The sequence below is a fragment of the Chiroxiphia lanceolata genome, chromosome 30, assembly GCF_009829145.1.
Source record: "Chiroxiphia lanceolata isolate bChiLan1 chromosome 30, bChiLan1.pri, whole genome shotgun sequence".
Classification (NCBI taxonomy): Eukaryota; Metazoa; Chordata; class Aves; order Passeriformes; family Pipridae; genus Chiroxiphia; species Chiroxiphia lanceolata.
Window position 1 is genome coordinate 685,471 of NC_045666.1, and position 18,742 is coordinate 704,212.

General features: G+C 64.2%; 1 protein-coding gene and 1 long non-coding RNA gene across 2 annotated transcripts in view; both read left to right on the plus strand.

Annotated features, from left to right (window-relative positions):
• Positions 1–16,707, plus strand: part of HDAC7 (histone deacetylase 7) — a 64,776-nt gene extending 48,069 nt beyond the window's left edge. Inside the window, exons 11-25 of the mRNA XM_032713576.1 lie at positions 190–399; positions 1,131–1,350; positions 2,022–2,155; positions 3,834–3,954; positions 5,060–5,109; positions 7,919–8,026; positions 9,244–9,299; positions 9,473–9,560; positions 9,793–9,912; positions 10,874–10,971; positions 11,069–11,187; positions 12,884–13,017; positions 14,214–14,298; positions 15,128–15,269; positions 16,137–16,707. Coding sequence (XP_032569467.1) covers positions 190–399; positions 1,131–1,350; positions 2,022–2,155; positions 3,834–3,954; positions 5,060–5,109; positions 7,919–8,026; positions 9,244–9,299; positions 9,473–9,560; positions 9,793–9,912; positions 10,874–10,971; positions 11,069–11,187; positions 12,884–13,017; positions 14,214–14,298; positions 15,128–15,269; positions 16,137–16,182 — 1,731 coding nt within the window. The 3' untranslated portion in view covers positions 16,183–16,707. The remainder of the gene's footprint in view (positions 1–189; positions 400–1,130; positions 1,351–2,021; positions 2,156–3,833; positions 3,955–5,059; positions 5,110–7,918; positions 8,027–9,243; positions 9,300–9,472; positions 9,561–9,792; positions 9,913–10,873; positions 10,972–11,068; positions 11,188–12,883; positions 13,018–14,213; positions 14,299–15,127; positions 15,270–16,136) is intronic.
• Positions 16,708–16,744: 37 nt separating this feature from the next.
• LOC116800069 lies at positions 16,745–18,387 on the plus strand. Its single transcript, XR_004361166.1, has 3 exons — positions 16,745–17,056; positions 17,094–17,532; positions 17,725–18,387. It is a non-coding gene; the product is annotated as an uncharacterized LOC116800069 (long non-coding RNA).
• Positions 18,388–18,742: the final 355 nt, after the last annotated feature.

Consider the following 18,742-nt stretch of genomic DNA (forward strand, 5'->3'; position numbering starts at 1 on the left):
CCGTGTCCCCTCCCTGTTCTCCCTGTCCCCTCCCTGTCCCCTGTGTCCCCTCTCTGTCCCCTCTGTCCCATCCCTGTCCCCTCCCTGTCCCCTGTATCCCGTCCCTGTCCCCTGTGTCCCGTCCCTGTCCCGTGTCCCGTCCCTGTCCCCCGTGTCCCGTCCCCTCTCTCACTGTCCCCGGGGCTGCAGCGCGTGGTGAAGTCGAGCGAGAAGCCCCGGCTGCGGCAGATCCCGTCCTCGGAGGACATGGAGGCCGAGGGGACCCTTCCCGAGGCTGGCACGGAGGGCACCGACCCCGCCAGGACCCGCGGGGAGCCCCCCCGGCCGGGCAGCAGCGGGAAGGAGCCCGAGAGGACGCCGAAGGTGCTGCAGCCTCAGGACGAGCTGCTCCTGCAGCAGGTCCGGGAGGGCTGGCACGGGTGGGCACGGCCCCGGGGAGGGCTCTGGGCAGAGGGGCTGAGCCTTCCCCGCCTGCCCCGGGGGCTCTGGGGGGCACCGCGGGAGGTTTGGGGCCTTGGAACGGGCTCGGGGTTGGGCTGCAGGAGGGGGAGGTTGGGCTTTGTCCCTCACTCTGCATCGGCCCCACATTGCTGGGAATCGTTCCGCATTGCTGAGCTTGTCCCCAAATTATTGGATTTTGTCCCCACATTGCTGAGCATTGTCCCCAAATTGCTGGACTTTGTCTCCACATTGTTGAGCATTGTCCCCAAATTGTTGGGCATTGTCCCCACGTTGCTGGGCGTTGTCCCCAAATTGTTGGACTCCCTGCATTGCTGGACTTTGTCCCCTCATTTCTGGACTTTGTCCCCTCATTTCTGGGCTTTGTCCCCAAATTGTTGGACTTTGTCCCCGCATTGCTGGGCTTTGTCCCCACATTGCTGAGCATTGTCCCCAGATGTCTGGGCATTGTCCTCACATTGCTGAGAATTGTCTCCACATTGCTGGACTCAGTCTCCACACTGCCAAGCATTGCCCCAAAATCGCTGGTGTTTGTCCCCAAATCCCTGATGTTCCTCCCCAGACGGTTGGTGGCTGGTGTTTGTCCCCAGAGGGCTGACCTTTGTCCCCACAGTGCTGACCTTTGTCCCCAGCTGCCCTGCCCTCCCCTCACCGTGCCCTGTCCCCCCCAGGCCTACCTGTGGGATTCCTACCAGCGGGTGCAGCAGCAGCTCCTCAAGCGCCAGCCCCTGGACTCCCCCGCCGTGCCCACCCTGCCCACGGGGCACAGACCCCTCTCCCGGGCACAGTCCTCCCCTGCCACCGCCACCGTGTCCCTGCCTGCCCAGGACAGTGCCAAGGGCCTGGCCCTGCCCGTGCAGGAGCCGCCGGCAAAGCCACACTTCACCACAGGTACCGGGGCCAGCGGGGTGGGCACAGGAGCTGGGGGGCACTCGGGGTGGGCACAGGAGCTGGGGGGCACTCGGGGTGGGCACAGGAGATGGGGGGCACTCGGGGTGGGCACAGGAGCTGGGGGACACTCGAGGTGGGCACAGGAACTGGGGGGCACTCGGGGTGGGCACAGGAGCTGGAGGGCACTTGGGGTGGGCACAGGAGATGGGGGGTATTCGGGGTGGGCACAGGAGCTGGGGGGCACTTGGGGTGGACACAGGAGCTGGAGGGCACTCGGGGTGGGCACAGGAGCTGGGGGGCACTTGGGGTGGGCACAGGAGCTGGGGGGCACTCGGGGTGGGCACAGGAGCTGGGTTAGGGGGGCAGCCCTGATGCCCTGCCCAGCTCAGGCACAGAGCTGGGTCTGGGGCACTGCTGGGGGTCCTACCCAGCCCCTGGCAGGAGCTGGGTTGGGGGCAGCACTGATGCCCTGCCCAGCCTGGGCACAGCAGCTCTGTGTGGGTTGGGGGCAGCCCTGGTGCCCTGCCCATCCCGGGCACAGCGACTCTGTGTGGGTCAGGGGCAGCCCTGGTGCCCTGCCCATCCCGTGCCCAGCAGCTCTGTGTGGGTCAGGGGCAGCCCTGGTGCCCTGCCCATCCCGTGCCCAGCAGCTGTCCCTGTGCCCGTGGCAGGGCTGGTTTACGACTCGGTGATGCTGAAGCACCAGTGCTCGTGCGGGGACAACAGCAACCACCCCGAGCACGCCGGCAGGATCCAGAGCATCTGGTCCCGCCTGCAGGAGCGGGGGCTGCGCGGCCGCTGCGAGGTGAGGGGGGCACGGGACTGGCACGGGGGTGGCACGGGGGCTGGGGGCTGGCATGGGGGCTGGGGGCTGGCACGGGGGGTGGAACGGGGGAGGGGCTGGCACGGGGGCTGGCACAGGGACAGGGTGGCACAGGGAAAGGGTGGCACAGGGAGTGGCACGGGGACAGGGGGCTGGCACAGGGACACGAGGCTGGCACAGGGGGTGGCATGGGGGCTGGCACAGGGAGTGGCACAGGGGGTGGCATGAGGGGTGGCACGGGGCAGGGGCTGGCACGGGGACAGGGGGCTGGCACAGGGGGTGGCATGAGGGGTGGCATAGGGACAGGGGGTGGCACAGGGGGTGGAATGGGGACAGGGGGCTGGCACGGGGACAGGGGGCTGGCACAGGGGGTGGCATGAGGGGTGGCATGGGGCAGGGGCTGGCACAGGGGCTGACATGGGACCAGGGAGCTGGTACAGGGGGTGGCACAGGGGTGGCACGGGGACAGGGGGCTGGCACGGGGGGTGGCATGAGGGGTGGCATGGGGGCAGGGGCTGGCACAGGGGGTGGCATGGGGGGTGAAACAGGGACAGGAGGCTGGCACAAGGACAGGGGGCTGGCACAGGGGGGGCATGGGGGGTGGCATGGGGCACGGGCTGGCACGGGGGCTGGCACAGGGGGTGGCATGGGGCAGGGGGCTGCGGGTGCTGGCACGGGGGCAGGGGCTGGCACAGGGGGTGACACAGGGGGTGGCACGGGGGCAGGGGCTGGCACAGGGGGTGGCACAGGGGGTGGCACGGGGGCAGGGGCTGGCACAGGGGGTGGCACGAGGGGTGGCATGGGGGCAGGGACTGGCGCGGGGGGTGGCACGGGGGCTGGCACAGGGGCAGGGGGTTGGCACAGGGGCTGGCACGGGGGTGGCACGGGGGCAGAGGGCTGGCACAGGGGGTGGCACGAGGGGCGGCATGGGGGCAGGGACTGGCATGGGGGCTGGCAGGGGGCTGCGGGCTGGCATGGGGGTGTTTGGGTGATCCTCTGGGGCACAAAGTGGGATTTTGGGGTGTCCTGGGCAGGGCACAGGGTTGGACTGGGTGGTCCTGGTGGGTCCCTTCCAACTGGGCAGATTGTGGGATTCTGGGATGTCCTGGAGCTGTGCCAGGGCAGGGTCAGGGTGGATCCCAGGGAAAGGTTCTTCCCCCTGAGGCTGGTTGGGCACTGCCCAGGCTCCCCAGGGCAGTGGGCACAGCCCCAAGGCTGCCAGAGCTCAGGGAGGGTTTGGATGCTCCTCTGGGGCACAGGGTGGGATTTTGGGCTGTGGGGTTGGACTGGGTGCTCCTGGTGGGTCCCTTCCAGCTCAGGAGGTTCCGTGGCTCTGGGAGAGGCTGAGCCCTCCTGGCACGGGGTGTTTGTTGGGCCAACTTTGGGGACACCAGTGCCACTTCCAGCCTGGTACAAACCCTGCCCTGCTCCAGCTGGGCCACCTGCCTGTGGGGGCACGGTGCTGGCACCCCCTTCCCAGCCCCCTGGCTGGCACTGGGGGGGTGCCCAAGTCCAAACCCACCATGAGAAGCAGGAGCTGCCGCGGTGGCACGAGCTGGGGCTGCTCTGGCACGGCCAGATGTGCCACCCTCGCCCTGTGGGGCTGGGGTGGGAGCAGCCGTGCCACCCCCTCTGGTGACAGCCCCCTGTGCCCCCCCAGTGCCTGCGGGGCCGAAAGGCCACCCTGGAGGAGCTGCAGTGTGTGCACAGCGAGCGCCACGTGTTCCTCTACGGCACCAACCCCCTGAACCGCCTCAAGCTGGACAACGGGAAGCTGGCGGGTGGGTCTGAGCTCCCAACCCACCCCAGCTGTGACCCTGTGGATCCTGGAGCTCCCTCAGCAGCTCCCAACCCACCCCAGCCCTGACCCTGTGGATCCTGGAGCTTCTGGAGCACCCTCAGCAGCTCCCATCCCACCCCAGCCCTGTGGCTCCTGGAGCTCCTGGAACACCCTCAGCAGCTCCCATCCCACCCCAGCCCTGTGGCTCCTGGAGCTCCTGGAGCACCTTCAACAGCTCCCACCTCATCCCAGCCCTGGCCCTGGAGCTCCTGGAGCACCCTCACCAGCTCCCATCCCATCCCAGCCCCGGCCCTGCAGCTCCTGGAGCTCCTGGAGCTCCCTCAGCAGCTCCCATCCCATCCCAGCCTTGGCCCTGTGGCTCCTGGAGCTCCTGGAGCTCCCTCAGCAGCTCCCAACCCATCCCATCCCACCCCAGCCCCGGCCCTGCAGCTCCTGGAGCTCCCTCAGCAGCTCCCCTGGTGCTGCTCCCAGTCCTGGCTGAGCATTTTTCCCCCAAAATTCCCCAATTCCCCATTCCCTGGTGTCCTCAGTGTCCCCTCTCCCAGCAGCTCCCCTGGGTGCTGCTCCCAGTCCTGGCTGAGCATTCCCGTTCCCCATTCCCTAATTCCCAAGTTCCCTGTTGTCCCCAGTGTCCCTTTTCTCAGCAGCTCCCCTGGCTGCTGCTCCCAGTCCTGGCTGAATGTTCCCCATTCCCTAATTCCCAAGTTCCCTGTTGTCCTCAGTGTCCCCTCTCCCAGCAGCTCCCCTGGGTGCTGCTCCCAGTCCTGACTGAGCATTTCCCACCCAAATTCCCCAGTTCCCCGGTGTCCTGAGTGTCCTCAGTGTCCCCTCTCTCATCAGCTCCCCTGGGTACTGCTCTCAGTCCTGGCTGAGCATTCCCAAATTCCCCTTTCCCTGTGTGTCCCCTCTCCCAGCAGCTCCCCTGGGTGCTGCTCCCAGTCATGGCTGAGCATTCCCAAATTCCCCTTTCCCTGGTGTCCTGAGTGTCCCCTCTCCCAGCAGCTCCTTTGAGTGCTGCTCCCAGTCCTGGCTGAGCATTCCCATTCCCCAATTCCCTGGTGTCCTGAGTGTCCCCTCTCCCACAGGGATCCTGTCCCAGCGGATGTTTGTCATGCTGCCCTGCGGAGGGCTGGGGGTGAGTGCTGCGGCTCGGCCCTTTTTTTTGGGAGGGTCATTCCTTGCTCCCATCCCTCGGGAGCTTTGGGGGAGCGGGGAGTGGCAGCCCCGGGGGTGGGGGGGAGTGTTGGCTTTGGGGGCAGGACCTTGTGTCTCTTCTCCCTGTTCTTGGAGCGTCCCCCCTTCAGAGGGGGGTCCTTTGTGCCCCCTCATGTTCTCGGAGCATCCCACCCTCGGAGGGGGGTCCTTGGTGCCCCCTCACCCCGGGGAACAGCAGCCCAGAGGCCCCTCAGCCATGGCCAAGAGCTGGGGGGGAGCTGCCAGGGAGGGGGGCCCAGAGCTGTGTCACCCTGGGGGTCCCAGAGCTGTGTCACCCGTGTCCAGGGGTCCCAGAGCTGTGTCACCCTGGGCGTCCCAGAGCTGTGTCCCCTCATGTCCAGGGGTCCCAGAGCTGTGTCACCCTGGGGGTCTCAGAGCTGTGTCCACCCATGTCCAGGGATCCCAGAGCTGTGTCCGGGGGTCCCAGACCTGTGTTCCCCCTTGCTGGGAGTCCCAGAGCTGTGTCCCCTCATGTCCAGGAGTTCCAAAGCTGTGTCACCCTGGAGGTCCCAGAGCTGTGTCACCCGTGTCCAGGGGTCCCAGAACTGTGTCACCCTGGGGGTCCCAGAGCTGTGTTACCCCTTGCTGGGGGTCCCAGAACTGTGTTTCCTCGTGTCCAGGGGTCCCAAGAGCTGTATCACCCTGGGGGTCCCAGAGCTGTGTCCCCTCATGTCCAGGGGTCCCAGAGCTGTGTCCCCCCGTGTCCAGGGATCCCAGAGCTGTGTCCAGGGGTCCCAGAGCTGTGTCACCCCCATGTCCAGGGGTCCCAGAGCTGTGTCCAGGGGTCCCAGACCTGTGTTCCCCCTTGCTGGGGGTCCCAGAGCTGTGTCACTCCAGGGGTTCCCAGAGCTGTGTCACCCCCGTGTCCAGGGGTCCCAGAGCTGTGTCACCCTGGGGGTCCCAGAGCTGTCCCCCCGTGTCCAGGGGTCCCAGAGCTGTGTCTGGGTGTCCCAGATCTGTGTCCCCCCATGTCTCTGAGGGAGGGCAGTGGTGACACGGGCCGAGCAGCAGCTCTGCCCCCCTCCCCATCCCCTCCCTGTGTCCCCAGCTTTGCCCCCCTGGTCCCTGTGCACTCACTGCCTCCTCTCTCTTCCTCCCTCCCCCCCGTCTCTGTCCTTTCTCTCTCTCTCTTTTCCAGGAAGGGCCTCATTCCCAAAGCCTTCCTGCTGCCTCTCCTGGTTCTCCTGCTCTCCTCGTGCCCCGCTGGGCACCAGCTCTGCTTTCCCTGCTCTGCCTCCCCCTCCCCGCTCTGCCCTCCCCGTGCCCACCCCGGGCCAGGGGGGGCTGGAGCTGCCCCTGCTCAGGGGGGCTCTGATCCATTGGAGGAACCTTGGGGTGTTCCTGCCCCGACCCCAAAATTAAATAACGAAGGTAATGAACCCAGGGGGGCTGGAGCTGCCCCTGCTCAGGGGGGCTCTGATCCATTGGAGGAACCTTGGGGTGTTCCTGCCCCGACCCCAAAATTAAAACCAGCAGGTAATGAGCCCAAGGGGGGCCCTGACCCCAAAACCCCAAAATTAAATAACGAAGGTAATGAGCCCAGGGGGCCTGGAGCTGCCCCTGCCTGGGGGGGCTCTGATCCATCAGAGGAGCCTTTTTGGGTGTTCCTGCCCCGACCCCAAAATTAAAGCCAGCAGGTAACAAACCCAAGGGGGGCCCCGACCCCAAAACCCCAAAATTAAATAATGAAGGTAATGAGCCCAGGGGGGGCTGGAGCTGCCCCTGCCCGGGGGGGCTCTGATCCATTGGAGGAGCCTTTTTGGGTGTTCCTGCCCCCACCCCAAAACCCCAAAATGAAAGACAGAAGGTAATGAGCCCCGGGGGGAGCCCAACCCCAGAACAAAATAAGGCAGGTAACGAGCCCAGAGGGGGCTGGAACTTCCCCTGCTCGGGGGGGCTCTGATCCATCGGAGGAGCCTTTTTGGGTGTTCCTGCCCCCACCCCAAAACCCCAAAATGAAAGACAGAAGGTAACGAGCCTGGGGGGGCCCCAACCCCAGAACCCCAGAACAAAATAAGGCAGGTAATGAACCCAGGGGGGGCTGGAGCTGCCCCTGCTCGGGGGGACTCTGATCCATCGGAGGAACCTTTTTGGGTGTTCCTGCCCCGATCCCAAAACCCCAGAATGAAAGACAGAAGGTAACGAGCCTGGGGGGGCTGGAGCTGTCCCTTCTCAAGGGGGGGCTCTGATCCATCGGAGGAGCCTTTTTGGGTGTTCCTGCCCCGATCCCAAAACAAAGCAGGTGATGAGCCCGGGGGGGGCTGGGGCTGCCCCTGTTTGGGGGGGTCTGATCCATCAGAGGAGCCTTTTTGGGTGTTCCTACTCCGATCCCAAACCCCAAAATTAAAGACAGAAGGTAACGAGCCCGGGGGGGGCTGGGGGTGGTGGCCTGGGGACAGCAGCAGGAGGTGACACCCCCCTGTCCAGCAGGACCCAGGGATGGGAGGTGACCCCGTGGCTTTGGCCACCGTGCTGGGCCCTTTGGCCACCACGGGTCGTCGTCCCCCCGGCCCCAAGCATGGCCCCTGTGGCCGAGGTGTCCCCCGCCCCGTGTCCCCCGTGTGTGACATGTCCCCAGTGGTGTGACAGATGTCCCCAGTGGTGTGACAGATGTCCCCAATGGTGTGACAGATGTCCCCAGTGGTGTGACAGATGTCCCCAATGGTGTGACATGTCCCCAATGGTGTGACAGATGTCCCCAATGGTGTGACAGATGTCCCCAATCGCAGGTGGACAGTGACACCATCTGGAACGAGCTGCACTCGTCCAACGCTGCCCGCTGGGCCGCCGGCTCTGTCACCGAGCTGGCCTTCAGGGTGGCCACCAGGGAGCTCAAGGTGGGTGCTGCCACGGGGGGGGGGTCACCCTGGGGGTCCCAGAGCTGTGTCACCCCATGGTTGAGGGTCCCAGAGCTGTGTCACCTCGAGATTGAGGGTCCCAAAGGTGTGCCACCCTGGGGGTCCCAGAGCTGTGTCACCCCATGGTTGAGGGTCCCAGAGCTGTGTCACCTCGAGATTGAGGGTCTCAGAGCTGTGTCACCTCGAGATTGAGGGTCCCAGAGCTGTGTCACCCCATGGCTGAGAGTCCCAGAGCTGTGTCACCCTGGGGGTCTCAGAGCTGTGTCACCTCGAGATTGAGGGTCCCAGAGCTGTGTCACCCCATGGCTGAGAGTCCCAGAGCTGTGTCACCCTGGGGGTCTCAGGGCTGTGTCACCCCATGGCTGAGGGTCCCAGAGCTGTGTCACCTCGTATTGGGGATCCCAGAGCTGAGTCACCCTGGGGGTCCCAGAGCTGTGTCACCCTGGGGGTCTCAGGGGTGTGTCACCCTGGGGGTCCCAGAGCTGTGTCACCCCATGGTTGGGGGTCCCAGAGCTGTGTCACCCTGGGGGTCCCAGAGCTGTGTCACCCTGGGGGTCTCAGGGGTGTGTCACCCCAGGGTTGAGGGTCCCAAAGGTGTGTCACCCTGGGGGTCCCAGAGCTGTGTCACCCCGGGGGTCCCAGGGCTGTGTCACCCCATGGTTGAGGGTCTCAGAGCTGTGTCACCCTGGGGGTGTGCCATGGGGGTGACAGGAGTGTGACACTGAGGGTGTGCCATGGGGGTGACAGTGTGGGGTGGCACTGGGGGTGACAAGTGTGTGACACTGGGGGTGTGCCATGGGGTGACAGTGGTGGGGTGCCACTGGGGGGGTGACACTGGGGGTGTGCCATGGGGGTGTGACAGTGGGGGGGTGCCATGAGGGTGACAGTGGGGGGGTGACACTGGGGGATGGCAGTTGGGGGGTGACAGCGGGGGGGTGACACTGTGGGGATGCGAGGGGGTGACAGTGGGGGGATGCCATGGGGGTGACACTAAGGGGGTGCCATGGGGTGACACCGGGGGGGTGACAGTGAGGAGGTGCCATGGGGTGACACTGGGGTGGTGACAGTGAGGGGGTGCCATGGGGTGACAGTGGGGGGGTGACACTGGGGGATGGCAGTTGGGGGGTGACAGTGAGGGGGTGACACTGTGGGGGTACCATGGGGTGCCAGCCCTGTCCCCTGTACTCTGTCCCCAGAACGGCTTTGCCGTGGTGCGGCCACCCGGACACCACGCCGACCCCTCCACCGCCATGTAAGGCCCTTCCCTCCCTGGGGGAGCCCCAAAAAGCAGCTCCTGGCCTCCAAACCCCTTCCCTGGGAGCTGGGCGGGCAGGGAGAGCCCATCCTTGGGGAATGCCGTGGGCCAGGAGCGGGGAGGGCGCCCGGGAAGGGCCCCAGGGCGTGATTCCAGCCCCCTTTTCCCAGGGGATTCTGCTTCTTCAACTCGGTGGCCATCGCTGCCCGGCAGCTGCAGCAGAAGGGGAAGCTCAGCAAGATCCTCATCGTGGACTGGGTGAGTCCCCCGTGTCCCCAGGATGTCCCCAGGGTGTCCCCAGGGTGTCCCCAGGGTGTCCCCAGGAGCAGCAAACCCTCCTCCTTTGGCGAAGGAACCAGGAACAAAAAGGGAGGGGGAGCAGATCCTGGAGCTGGGGAGAGGGACCCAAACCCAGCTCCAGCTGGTTTTAGCTCTTGGATCGCCCTGACCCTGGAAAAACAGCCCATTCTCCCGGTTTTCCTGCCTCCAGGACGTTCACCACGGGAATGGGACTCAGCAGATCTTCTACAGGGACCCCGAGGTTCTTTACATCTCCCTGCACCGGCACGACGACGGCAACTTCTTCCCTGGCAGTGGAGCTGCTGACGAGGTACTGACGGGATCGGGGGGTCTGCGGCTCTGGGGACACGGGGGACAGCCTTGGGGACACAGGGGACAGCCTTGGGGACAAAAGGGACAGCCCTGGACAGTCCTGGGGACAGAGGGGACAACCCTAGGAACACATGGGACAGCTCTGGGGACACAGGGGACAGCTCTGGGCAGCCCTGGGGCAGCTCTAGGGACAGATGGGACAGCCCTGGGCAGCCTTGGGGACACGGGGGACAGCTCTGGGCAGCCCTGGGGACACAGGGGACAGCCTTGGGGACACGGGGGACAGCTCTGGGCAGCCCTGGGGACACAGGGGACAGCCTTGGGGACAGAGGGGACAGCCCTGGGGACACAGGGGACAGCCCTGGGCAGCTCTAAGGACAGAAGGGACAGCCCCGGGCAGCCCTGGGGACACAGGGGACAGCTCTGGGGACACAGGGGACAGCCTTGGGGACACAGGGGACAGCCTTGGACAGCTGTGGGGACACAGGGCACAACCTTGGGGACACAGGGGACAGCCTTGGACAGCTGTGGGGACACAGGGGACAACCTTGGGGACACAGGGGACAGCCCTGGGCAGCCCTGGGGACACAGGGGACAGCCTTGGGGACAGAGAGGACAGCCCTGGGCAGCTCTGGGGACACAGGGGACAGAAGGGACAGCTCTGGGGACACAGGGGACACCCCTGGGCAGCCCTGGGGACACAGGGAACAGCCAGGACAGGGTGGGGGCTGAGCAGGGGCAGTGCCCTGGGGGCTCATTCCCCGTTCCTGGTCCTGCCTGGGTCACCCAGCTCGGCTCTGCTGGCACAAGAGAGGGGGGTCGGGACCCCCAACCTGCCTCTGCTGGCACAGAACTGGGGGTCAGGACCCCCAACCTGCCTCCTGCGGGGCAGGACAAGTCCCTGGCACCCCCCCCCGGGGCCACATCCCCCCCTCAAACCCCTCCTTTCCCCCCCCCAGGTGGGCTCCGGCCCCGGCGAGGGTTTCACCGTCAACGTGGCCTGGGCCGGGGGGCTCGACCCCCCCATGGGGGACCCCGAGTACTTGGCTGCCTTCAGGTACCGCGGCCCCCCCGCCCCCTCCCCGTGTCCCCGCGGGGGTCCCGCTCCCCCCGGGGGGCTCAGCCCCCCCCTGGCGCGGTGTTTGCCCCCCCAGGACGGTGGTGATGCCCATCGCCCACGAGTTCTGCCCCGAGCTGGTCCTGGTGTCCGCCGGCTTCGACGCCGCCGAGGGCCACCCCCCGCCCCTGGGGGGCTACCGAGTGTCCGCCAAGTGTAAGGGGGGGGCTGGGGGGGAGTTGGGACCCCCCAGGAGAGGTGGCAGCTCCTCAGGGAGGTCTCCTGGGGCTGGGAAGGGTGGGTGGGGGCTCAGGAGGGGTGGCGGCTCCTCAGGGAGCTGGGGGAGGTCTGGGGGGGTTGGGACCCCCTGGGAGGGGAGGTTTGGGGGGGGGGGACACAACCCCTGTGAGGGGAGGTCTGGGGGGGTTGGGACCCCCTGGGAGGGGAGGTTTAGGGGGGGGGAACACAACCCTTGTGAGGGGAGGTCTGGGGGGAGTGGGACCCCCTGGGAGGGGAGGTCGGGGTGGGACCCCCTGGGAGGGGGGATCTAGGGGGAGTGGGACCCCCTGGGAGGGGAGGTTTGAGTGGGGGGACACACCCCCTGTGAGGGGAGGTCTGGGGGGGTTGAGACCCCCTGGGAGGGGGGGTTTGGGGAGGTTGTGACTCCCTGGGGGGGGATCTGGGGGGAGTGGGACCCCTTGGGAGGGGAGGTCGGGGGGAAGATGAGACCCCCTGGGAGGGGAGGTCAGGGTGGGACCCCCTGGGAGGGGAGGTTTGGGCGGGGGGGGACACCCCCTGTGAGGGGAAGTCTGGGGGGGTTGGGACCTCCTGGGAGGGGGGATCTGGGGGGAGTAGGACCCCTTGGGAGGGGAGTTTTGGGGGGGTTGGGACTTCCTGTGAGAGGAGGTCTGGGGGGAGTGTGACCTCCTGGGAGCCGGGGGAGGTTGGGGGAGGAATGAGACCCCCTGGGAGGGGAGGTCAGGGTGGGACCCCCTGGGAGGGGAGGTTTGGGCGGGGGGGACACACAACCCCTGTGAGGGGAGGTTTGGGGGGGTTGGGACCCCCTGGAAGGGGAGGTTTGGGCGGGGGGGACACACAACCCCTGTGAGGGGAGGTTTGGGGGGGTTGGGACCCCCTGGGAGGGGGGATCTGGGGGGAGTGGGACTCCCTGGGAGGGGAGGTTTGGGCAGGTGGGGGACAGCCCCTGTGAGGGGAGGTCTGGAGGGAGTGGGACCCCTTGGGAGGGGAGATCTGGGGGGGTTGGGACACCCTGGGAGGGGAGGTCTGGGGGGGTGGTACCCTCTGGGAGGGGAGGTCTGGGGGCGTTGGGACCCCCCAGGAGGGGTAGCAGCTCCTTAGGGAGCTGGGTGAGGTCTGGGGGGACATTGAGCCCCCTTTGGGGGGGGTTCTTCATGTGTTTTTTGGGGGCTTCACGGGGTGCTGGGGGGGTTGTGCTGGGGGCTGGGAATTTGGGGGTGGCAGGGGGTGCTGAGGGAGTGCTGAGGGAGTGCCAGGGATCTCTCAGGGGGTGTCAAGGGGTGTCAGGGGCCAGGGGCTTCCCGTGGTTCTGGAGAGTTGTGCAAGGGCCGTGCTGGGAGCTGAGACCCCAAGGGTCTCAGTTTTGGGCAGGGGGGTCTCACACGGTCCCAGTTCTGGGCAGGGGGGTCTCAGTTTTGGGCAGGGGGGTCTCACATGGTCTCAGTTTTGGGCAGGGGGGTCTCAGATTTGGTCAGGGGGGTCTCACACGGTCCCAGTTCTGGGCAGGGGGGTCTCAGATTTGGGCAGGGGGGTCTCACAGGGTCTCAGTTTTGGGGCAGGGGGATGCCCTGAGGGTCCCAGTTTCTGGGCAGGGGGGTCTCACAGGGTCCCAGTTTTTAGGCAGGGGGATCTCACAGGTTCACCCCCCCCCCAGGTTTTGGCTACCTGACGAAGCAGCTGATGAGCCTGGCGGGGGGGGCCGTGGTGCTGGCCCTGGAGGGGGGGCACGACCTGACGGCCATTTGTGACGCCTCCGAGGCCTGTGTGTCTGCCCTGCTGGGGGACCAGGTGAGGGGGGACCAGGATTCCAAAGGATTCAGGGATTTGTGGGGTTTGGGGGCTCAGAGACCTGTGTGTCTGCCCTGCTGGGGGACCAGGTGAGGGGGACTGGGATCCCAAAGGATTCAGGGATTTGTGGGGTTTGGGGGCTCAGAGACCTGTGTGTCTGCCCTGCTGGGGGACCAGGTGAGGGGGACTGGGATCCCAAAGGATTCAGGGATTTGTGGGGTTTGGGGGCTCAGAGACCTGTGTGTCTGCCCTGCTGGGGGACCAGGTGAGGGGGGACCAGGATTCCAAAGGATTCCCAAGGATTCAGGGATATTTGGGTGTTTGGGGGCTCAGAGACCTGTGTGTCTGCCCTGCTGGGGGACCAGGTGAGGGGGGACCAGGATTCCAAAGGATTTAGGGATATTTGGGTGTTTGGGGGCTCAGAGACCTGCGTGTCTGCCCTGCTGGGGGACCAGGTGAGGGGACACCAGCATCCCAAAGGATTTAGGGATATTTGGGTGTTTGGGGGCTCAGAGACCTGTGTGTCTGCCCTGCTGGGGGACCAGGTGAGGGGACACCAGCATCCCAAAGGATTTAGGGATATTTGGGTGTTTAGGGGCTCAGAGACCTGTGTGTCTGCCCTGCTGGGGGACCAGGTGAGGGGGCAGCTCCGAGGATTCCCAAGGATTTGGGGATTTGGGTGTTTTGGGGGGCTCAGAGGGATCCCCCGAGCTCCAAGGAGTCACCTCATGAAATAAAGGGGTGGGTGGGTTGGAAGGGGCAGCCCTGTCGTGGAATATCCCTGTCTTGGGACACCCCTATCCTGGAATATCCCTGTCTTGGGATATCCCTGTCCTGGGATATCCCTATCTTAGGATGCCCCCGTGCTGGGATATCCCTGTCCTGGAATATCCCTGTCTTGGGACACCCCTGTCCTGGGACATCATGGAAGATGAAATGTATCAACGATACGAAAGATAAGATATGAAATGTATAAAATATAGAAAAGATACAAAATATATAAAAGATATGAAAGGTATAAAGTAAAATATATTAAATATATTAAATATATAAAATATATAAAAGATATGAAAGATATAGAAGATATGAAATATATAAAAGGTGTAAAATATTTGAAAGACATAAAAGATGTAAAAGCCCTGAAATATCTGGAAGCTATAAAAGCCCTGAAGGATGTCAAATCTCCCCCTTCCCAGCTGGATCCCCTTCCCGAGGAGAGCCTGAGGCAGAAGCCCAATCCCAACGCCGTGCGCTCCCTGGAAGCCGTGATCCAGGCCCACAGTGAGTGCCTGGGGCTTGGGAATGTTGGGAATGTTGGGAATGTTGGGAACGTTGGGAATGTTGGGAATGTTGGGAATATTGGGAATGTTGGGAATATTGGGAATGTTGGGGAGGGGCGTGGCAACCCTCTCCAGTGAATCCTTCGAGCTCCAAAGAGTCACTGCATGGAATAACGGGATGGGTGGGGTGGAAGGGACAGCCCTGGCTTGGGACAGCCCTGTGCTGGGACACCCCTATCCTGGGGTATCCCTGTCCTGGGACAGCTCTGACCTGAGATATCCCTGCCTTGGGATGCCCTTGTCCTGGGATATCCCTATCCCAGTCCATCCTTATCCCATCCCATCCCATCCCATCCCATCCTAGCCCAGCCCAGCCCAGCCCAGCCCAACCCTATCCCAACCCATCTCTATCCCACATCGTCCCCATCCCAGCCCATCCCTATCCCCTCCCCATTCCCATCCCATCCCCATCCCTATCCTAGTCCATCCCCACCCCATCCCATCCCATCCCATCCCACCCCATCCCAACCCATCCCACCCCATCCCATCCCACCCCATCCCATCCCACCCCATCCCATCCCATCCCACCCCATCCCATCCCATCCCATCCCATCCCACCCCATCCCATCCCATCCCATCCCATCCCATCCCACCCCATCCCATCCCACCCCATCCCATCCCATCCCATCCCATCCCATCCCATCCCATCCCATCCCATCCCTATCCCATCCCATCCCAGCCCAGCCCAGCCCAGCCCAGCCCATCCCATCCCTGTCCCACCCCATCCCACCCCGTTCCCACCTTTCCCATCGGTGCCCCCATTCCCACAGGGAAGTACTGGGTGGCCCTGCAGCGTTTCTCCTCCAAGCTCGGCTGCTCCTTCCTGGAATTCCAGCGGGACCACGAGGCCGACGAGGTGGAGACGGTGACGGCGCTGGCCTCGCTCTCCGTGGCCGTCCTGGGGGACAAGAGGTGACGGATCCTGCTCTATTCCCTCTGGATCCTGCTCCATTCCCTAGGGATCCTGCTCCATTCCCTCTGGATCCTGCTCCATTCCCTCTGGATCCTGCTGCCCTTCATTCCCTAGGCATCCTGCTCCATTCCCTTTGGATCCTGCTCCCTTCCCTCTGGATCCTGCTCCATTCCCTAGGGATCCTACTCCATTCCCTAGGGATCCTGATCCATTCCCTAGGGATCCTGCTCCCTTCCCTAGGGATCCTGCTCCATTCCCTTTGGATTCTGCTCCATTCCCTCTGGATCCTGCTCCCTTCCCTAGGGATCCTGCTCCATTCCCTAGGGATCCTGCTCCATTCCCTCTGGATCCTGCTCCATTCCCTCTGGATCCTGCTCCATTCCCTCTGGATCCTGCTCCCTTCCCTATGGATCCTGCTCCATTCCCTAGGGATCCTGCTGCCCCTCATTCCCTGATGGATCCTGGTGTCCCTCATTCCCTGATGGATCCTGGGGTCCCTCATTCCCTGATGGATCCTGGGGGGGGTCTGGGTGTCCCTCATTCCCTGATGGATCCTGGGAGTCTGGGTGTCCCTCATTCCCTGTGTCCTGGGGTCCCACATCCCACTGAGGTTCCGGGAGGTCAGGCCTTGGGTCAGGACGTGGGTTGAGAGATTCCCAAAGGAATCCCAGCCCCATCCCTCTCCCCTCCATCGCCCCCCACCCTCCCCAGGGCCCAGCCAGGGTCCGGGGGGGTCTCAATGGGGCAGGAATTTGGGATGCTCCGGGATTCCTGCAGGAGCTGGCCGTTCCCAGAGGCCCTTGGGGCGGAGGGGGCTGTCCCGTGAATCCCCCTGGGAATCCTCACATCCCGTTTCCCCCTCCCAGGGCGCCCGAGGAGCCGATGGAGGAGGAGGAGCCGATGGCCCAGTGACAGTGGGGACTGTCCCCTGCTCCAGGACCTGCCCTTCCCTCCCGGCTCCCCCTTCGCCTCCTCATCCTCCCTGCCCCAAGCCGTGGAAGGGCCTCCTGGACTCCTGGAAGGGACAATTCCGGCCGTGTCCTGGGCTGGGGAGCGAGGGAGGAGCAGGAGCTCCCTCCCAGCCCCGGACTGTGCTCGTGGGGACCCCAAACCGGGCCCCAAAAAAACCCCTCTGGCTGAGGGGGCACATGGATGCAGGTCCCGGGATCTCCCAGGCCGTGGGAAGGGGTGGATCCTTCTCCTGGGATCTCTCTGGCATTAGGAAGGGGTGGATCCTTCTCCTGGGATCTCCCTGGCCCTGGGAAGGGGTAGATCCTTCTCCTGGGATCTCCCAGGCAATAGGAAAGGATGGATCCTTCTCCTGGGATCTCCCTGGCCCTGGGAAGGGGTGGATCCTTCTTCTGGGATCTCTCTGGCAATAGGAAAGGATGGATCCTTCTCCTGGGATCTCCCTGGCCCTGGGAAGGGGTGGATCCTTCTCCTGGGGAAGGGGTGGATCCTTCTCCTGGGGAAGGGGTGGATCCTTCTCCTGGGATCTCCCTAAGGAAGGGGTGGATCCTTCTCCCAAGATCTCCCTGGCCCTGGGAAGGGGTGGATCCTTCTCCTAGGATCTTCCTGGTAATAGGAAGGGGTGGATCCTTCTCCTGGGATCTCCCTGGCCCTGGGAAGGGGTGGATCCTTCTCCCAAGATCTCCTTGGCCATGGGAAGGGGTGGATCCTTCTCCTGGGATCTCCCTAAGGAAGGGGTGGATCTTTCTCCCAAGATCTCCCTGGCCCTGGGAAGGGGTGGATCCTTGTCCTGGGATCCCCCTGGCAATAGGAAGGGGTGGATCCTTCTCCCGGGATCCCCTCAGCCCTGGAAGGGGTGGATCCTTCTCCCGGGATCCCATCCCAGGGAAGGGCTGGCTGTTTGGGATGGACAGTTGTGGTTCTGCTCCCGGAGCTCCTCTCCAGCCCGGGATGAGCAGGGATGGGCTCCCTGTGTCTCCTCCAAGGATTTCCCGGCTCCCCTTCCTCCGGAGCGTGGCAGTGCCATGGCCACGGGCACGGGGGGGCTTTGGGGACACCGTGGGGACCCCGAGGACCGTCCCCTGCCCACAGGTCACCCCCGTGACCCCCCCAAAAACCTGTGGACCCCGATTTGCACTATGGACCTTGACGTGTGCTAATGTGAACCTGACCTTCTCCTGCCTCTTCCCACGCGGGAATTCCGGGATCTGACACCTCCGCCGAGGTGCCCTGAGCCCTTCCCAGCACCCGGGAGGGACCTGGAGGGATGGGGACCCCTGGAATTCCAGCCCAGTTGTCTCCCAGTCACCCCCCCCGCTGGCACCCCAGAGGGACCTGGAGGGATGGGGACCTCCCAGAATTCCAGTTGTCTTCCAGTCACCCCCCGGCACCCCAGAGGACTCAGAGGGATGGGGAGCCCCGGAATTCCAGTTGTCTTCCAGTCACCCTGGAGGACCTGGAGGGATGGGGACCCCCAAATTCCAGCCCAGTCACCCCCCAGCACCCCGGAGGACCTGGACAGACAGGGAACCCCGGAATTCCAGTTGTCTCCCAGTCACCCTGGAGGACCTGGGGGGACAGAGACCCCCCTGGAATTCCAGTTGTCTCCCAGTCACCCCCCCAGCACCTCAGAGGACCTGGAGAGATGGGGACTCCCAGAATTCCAGCCCAGTTGTCTCCCAGTCACCCCCCAGCACCCCAAAGGACCTGGAGGGATGAGGACCCCCAGAATTCCAGCCCAGTCACCCCCCAGCACCCCAGAGGGACCTGGAGGGACAGAGATTCCCCCGGAATTCCAGTTGTCTCCCAGTCACCCCCCTCTGCGCTCCCAAAAAAATCCTGCTGGGCTCTGCTGGGGGGGCTCAGCTCCTCCAGGGATTCCCCAAATTCCAAAAATCCAGCCCCTGGCTCTGTCCAGGAGCTCACGGGGACAGGGGGAGACCCCCCAAAAATGAGGATTCCATCCCCACTTGCCTCATTCCCACCTCTCCCACAGCTCCAGGGGGGGCTTTCCCTGTGTGTCTCCCCCCCCGTTGTGTCCCGAGGGTTTATCCCACCGGGAAAGGTCCCTGCTGGGTTTTTTTGGGAAAGGGGAAGGGACACAAACCTGGCTGAGCTCAGGGTGGGGGGGGGCAGGAGGAGCTCAGGAGGAGATTTTTTTTTTTTTGTCCAGCGCAGGGAGGAGGAGATTTTATATATATTAAAAAAAAAAACAAACCAACCAAACAAAACCAAAAAACACCGAAACCAAAAAAAAAAAAAAAAAAAAAAAAAAAAAGGGAAAATTTAAAAAAAAAAAAAAAAAGAAAATAAAAAAAAAAGGACTTTGGAAAAAATAAACGATCTGTGTGTCTCAGATTGGGCTCCAGGGGAGGGGAGGTTGGGTTGTGGGGTGGGAAAAAGCCCCACGAGGGACCCCAGGGACAGAGTTTGGGGGGCAGAACATCCCCAGCTCCAGTTTTCTTCCCCCCCAAACACCTTTCCCCCCCAAAACACGAAGATT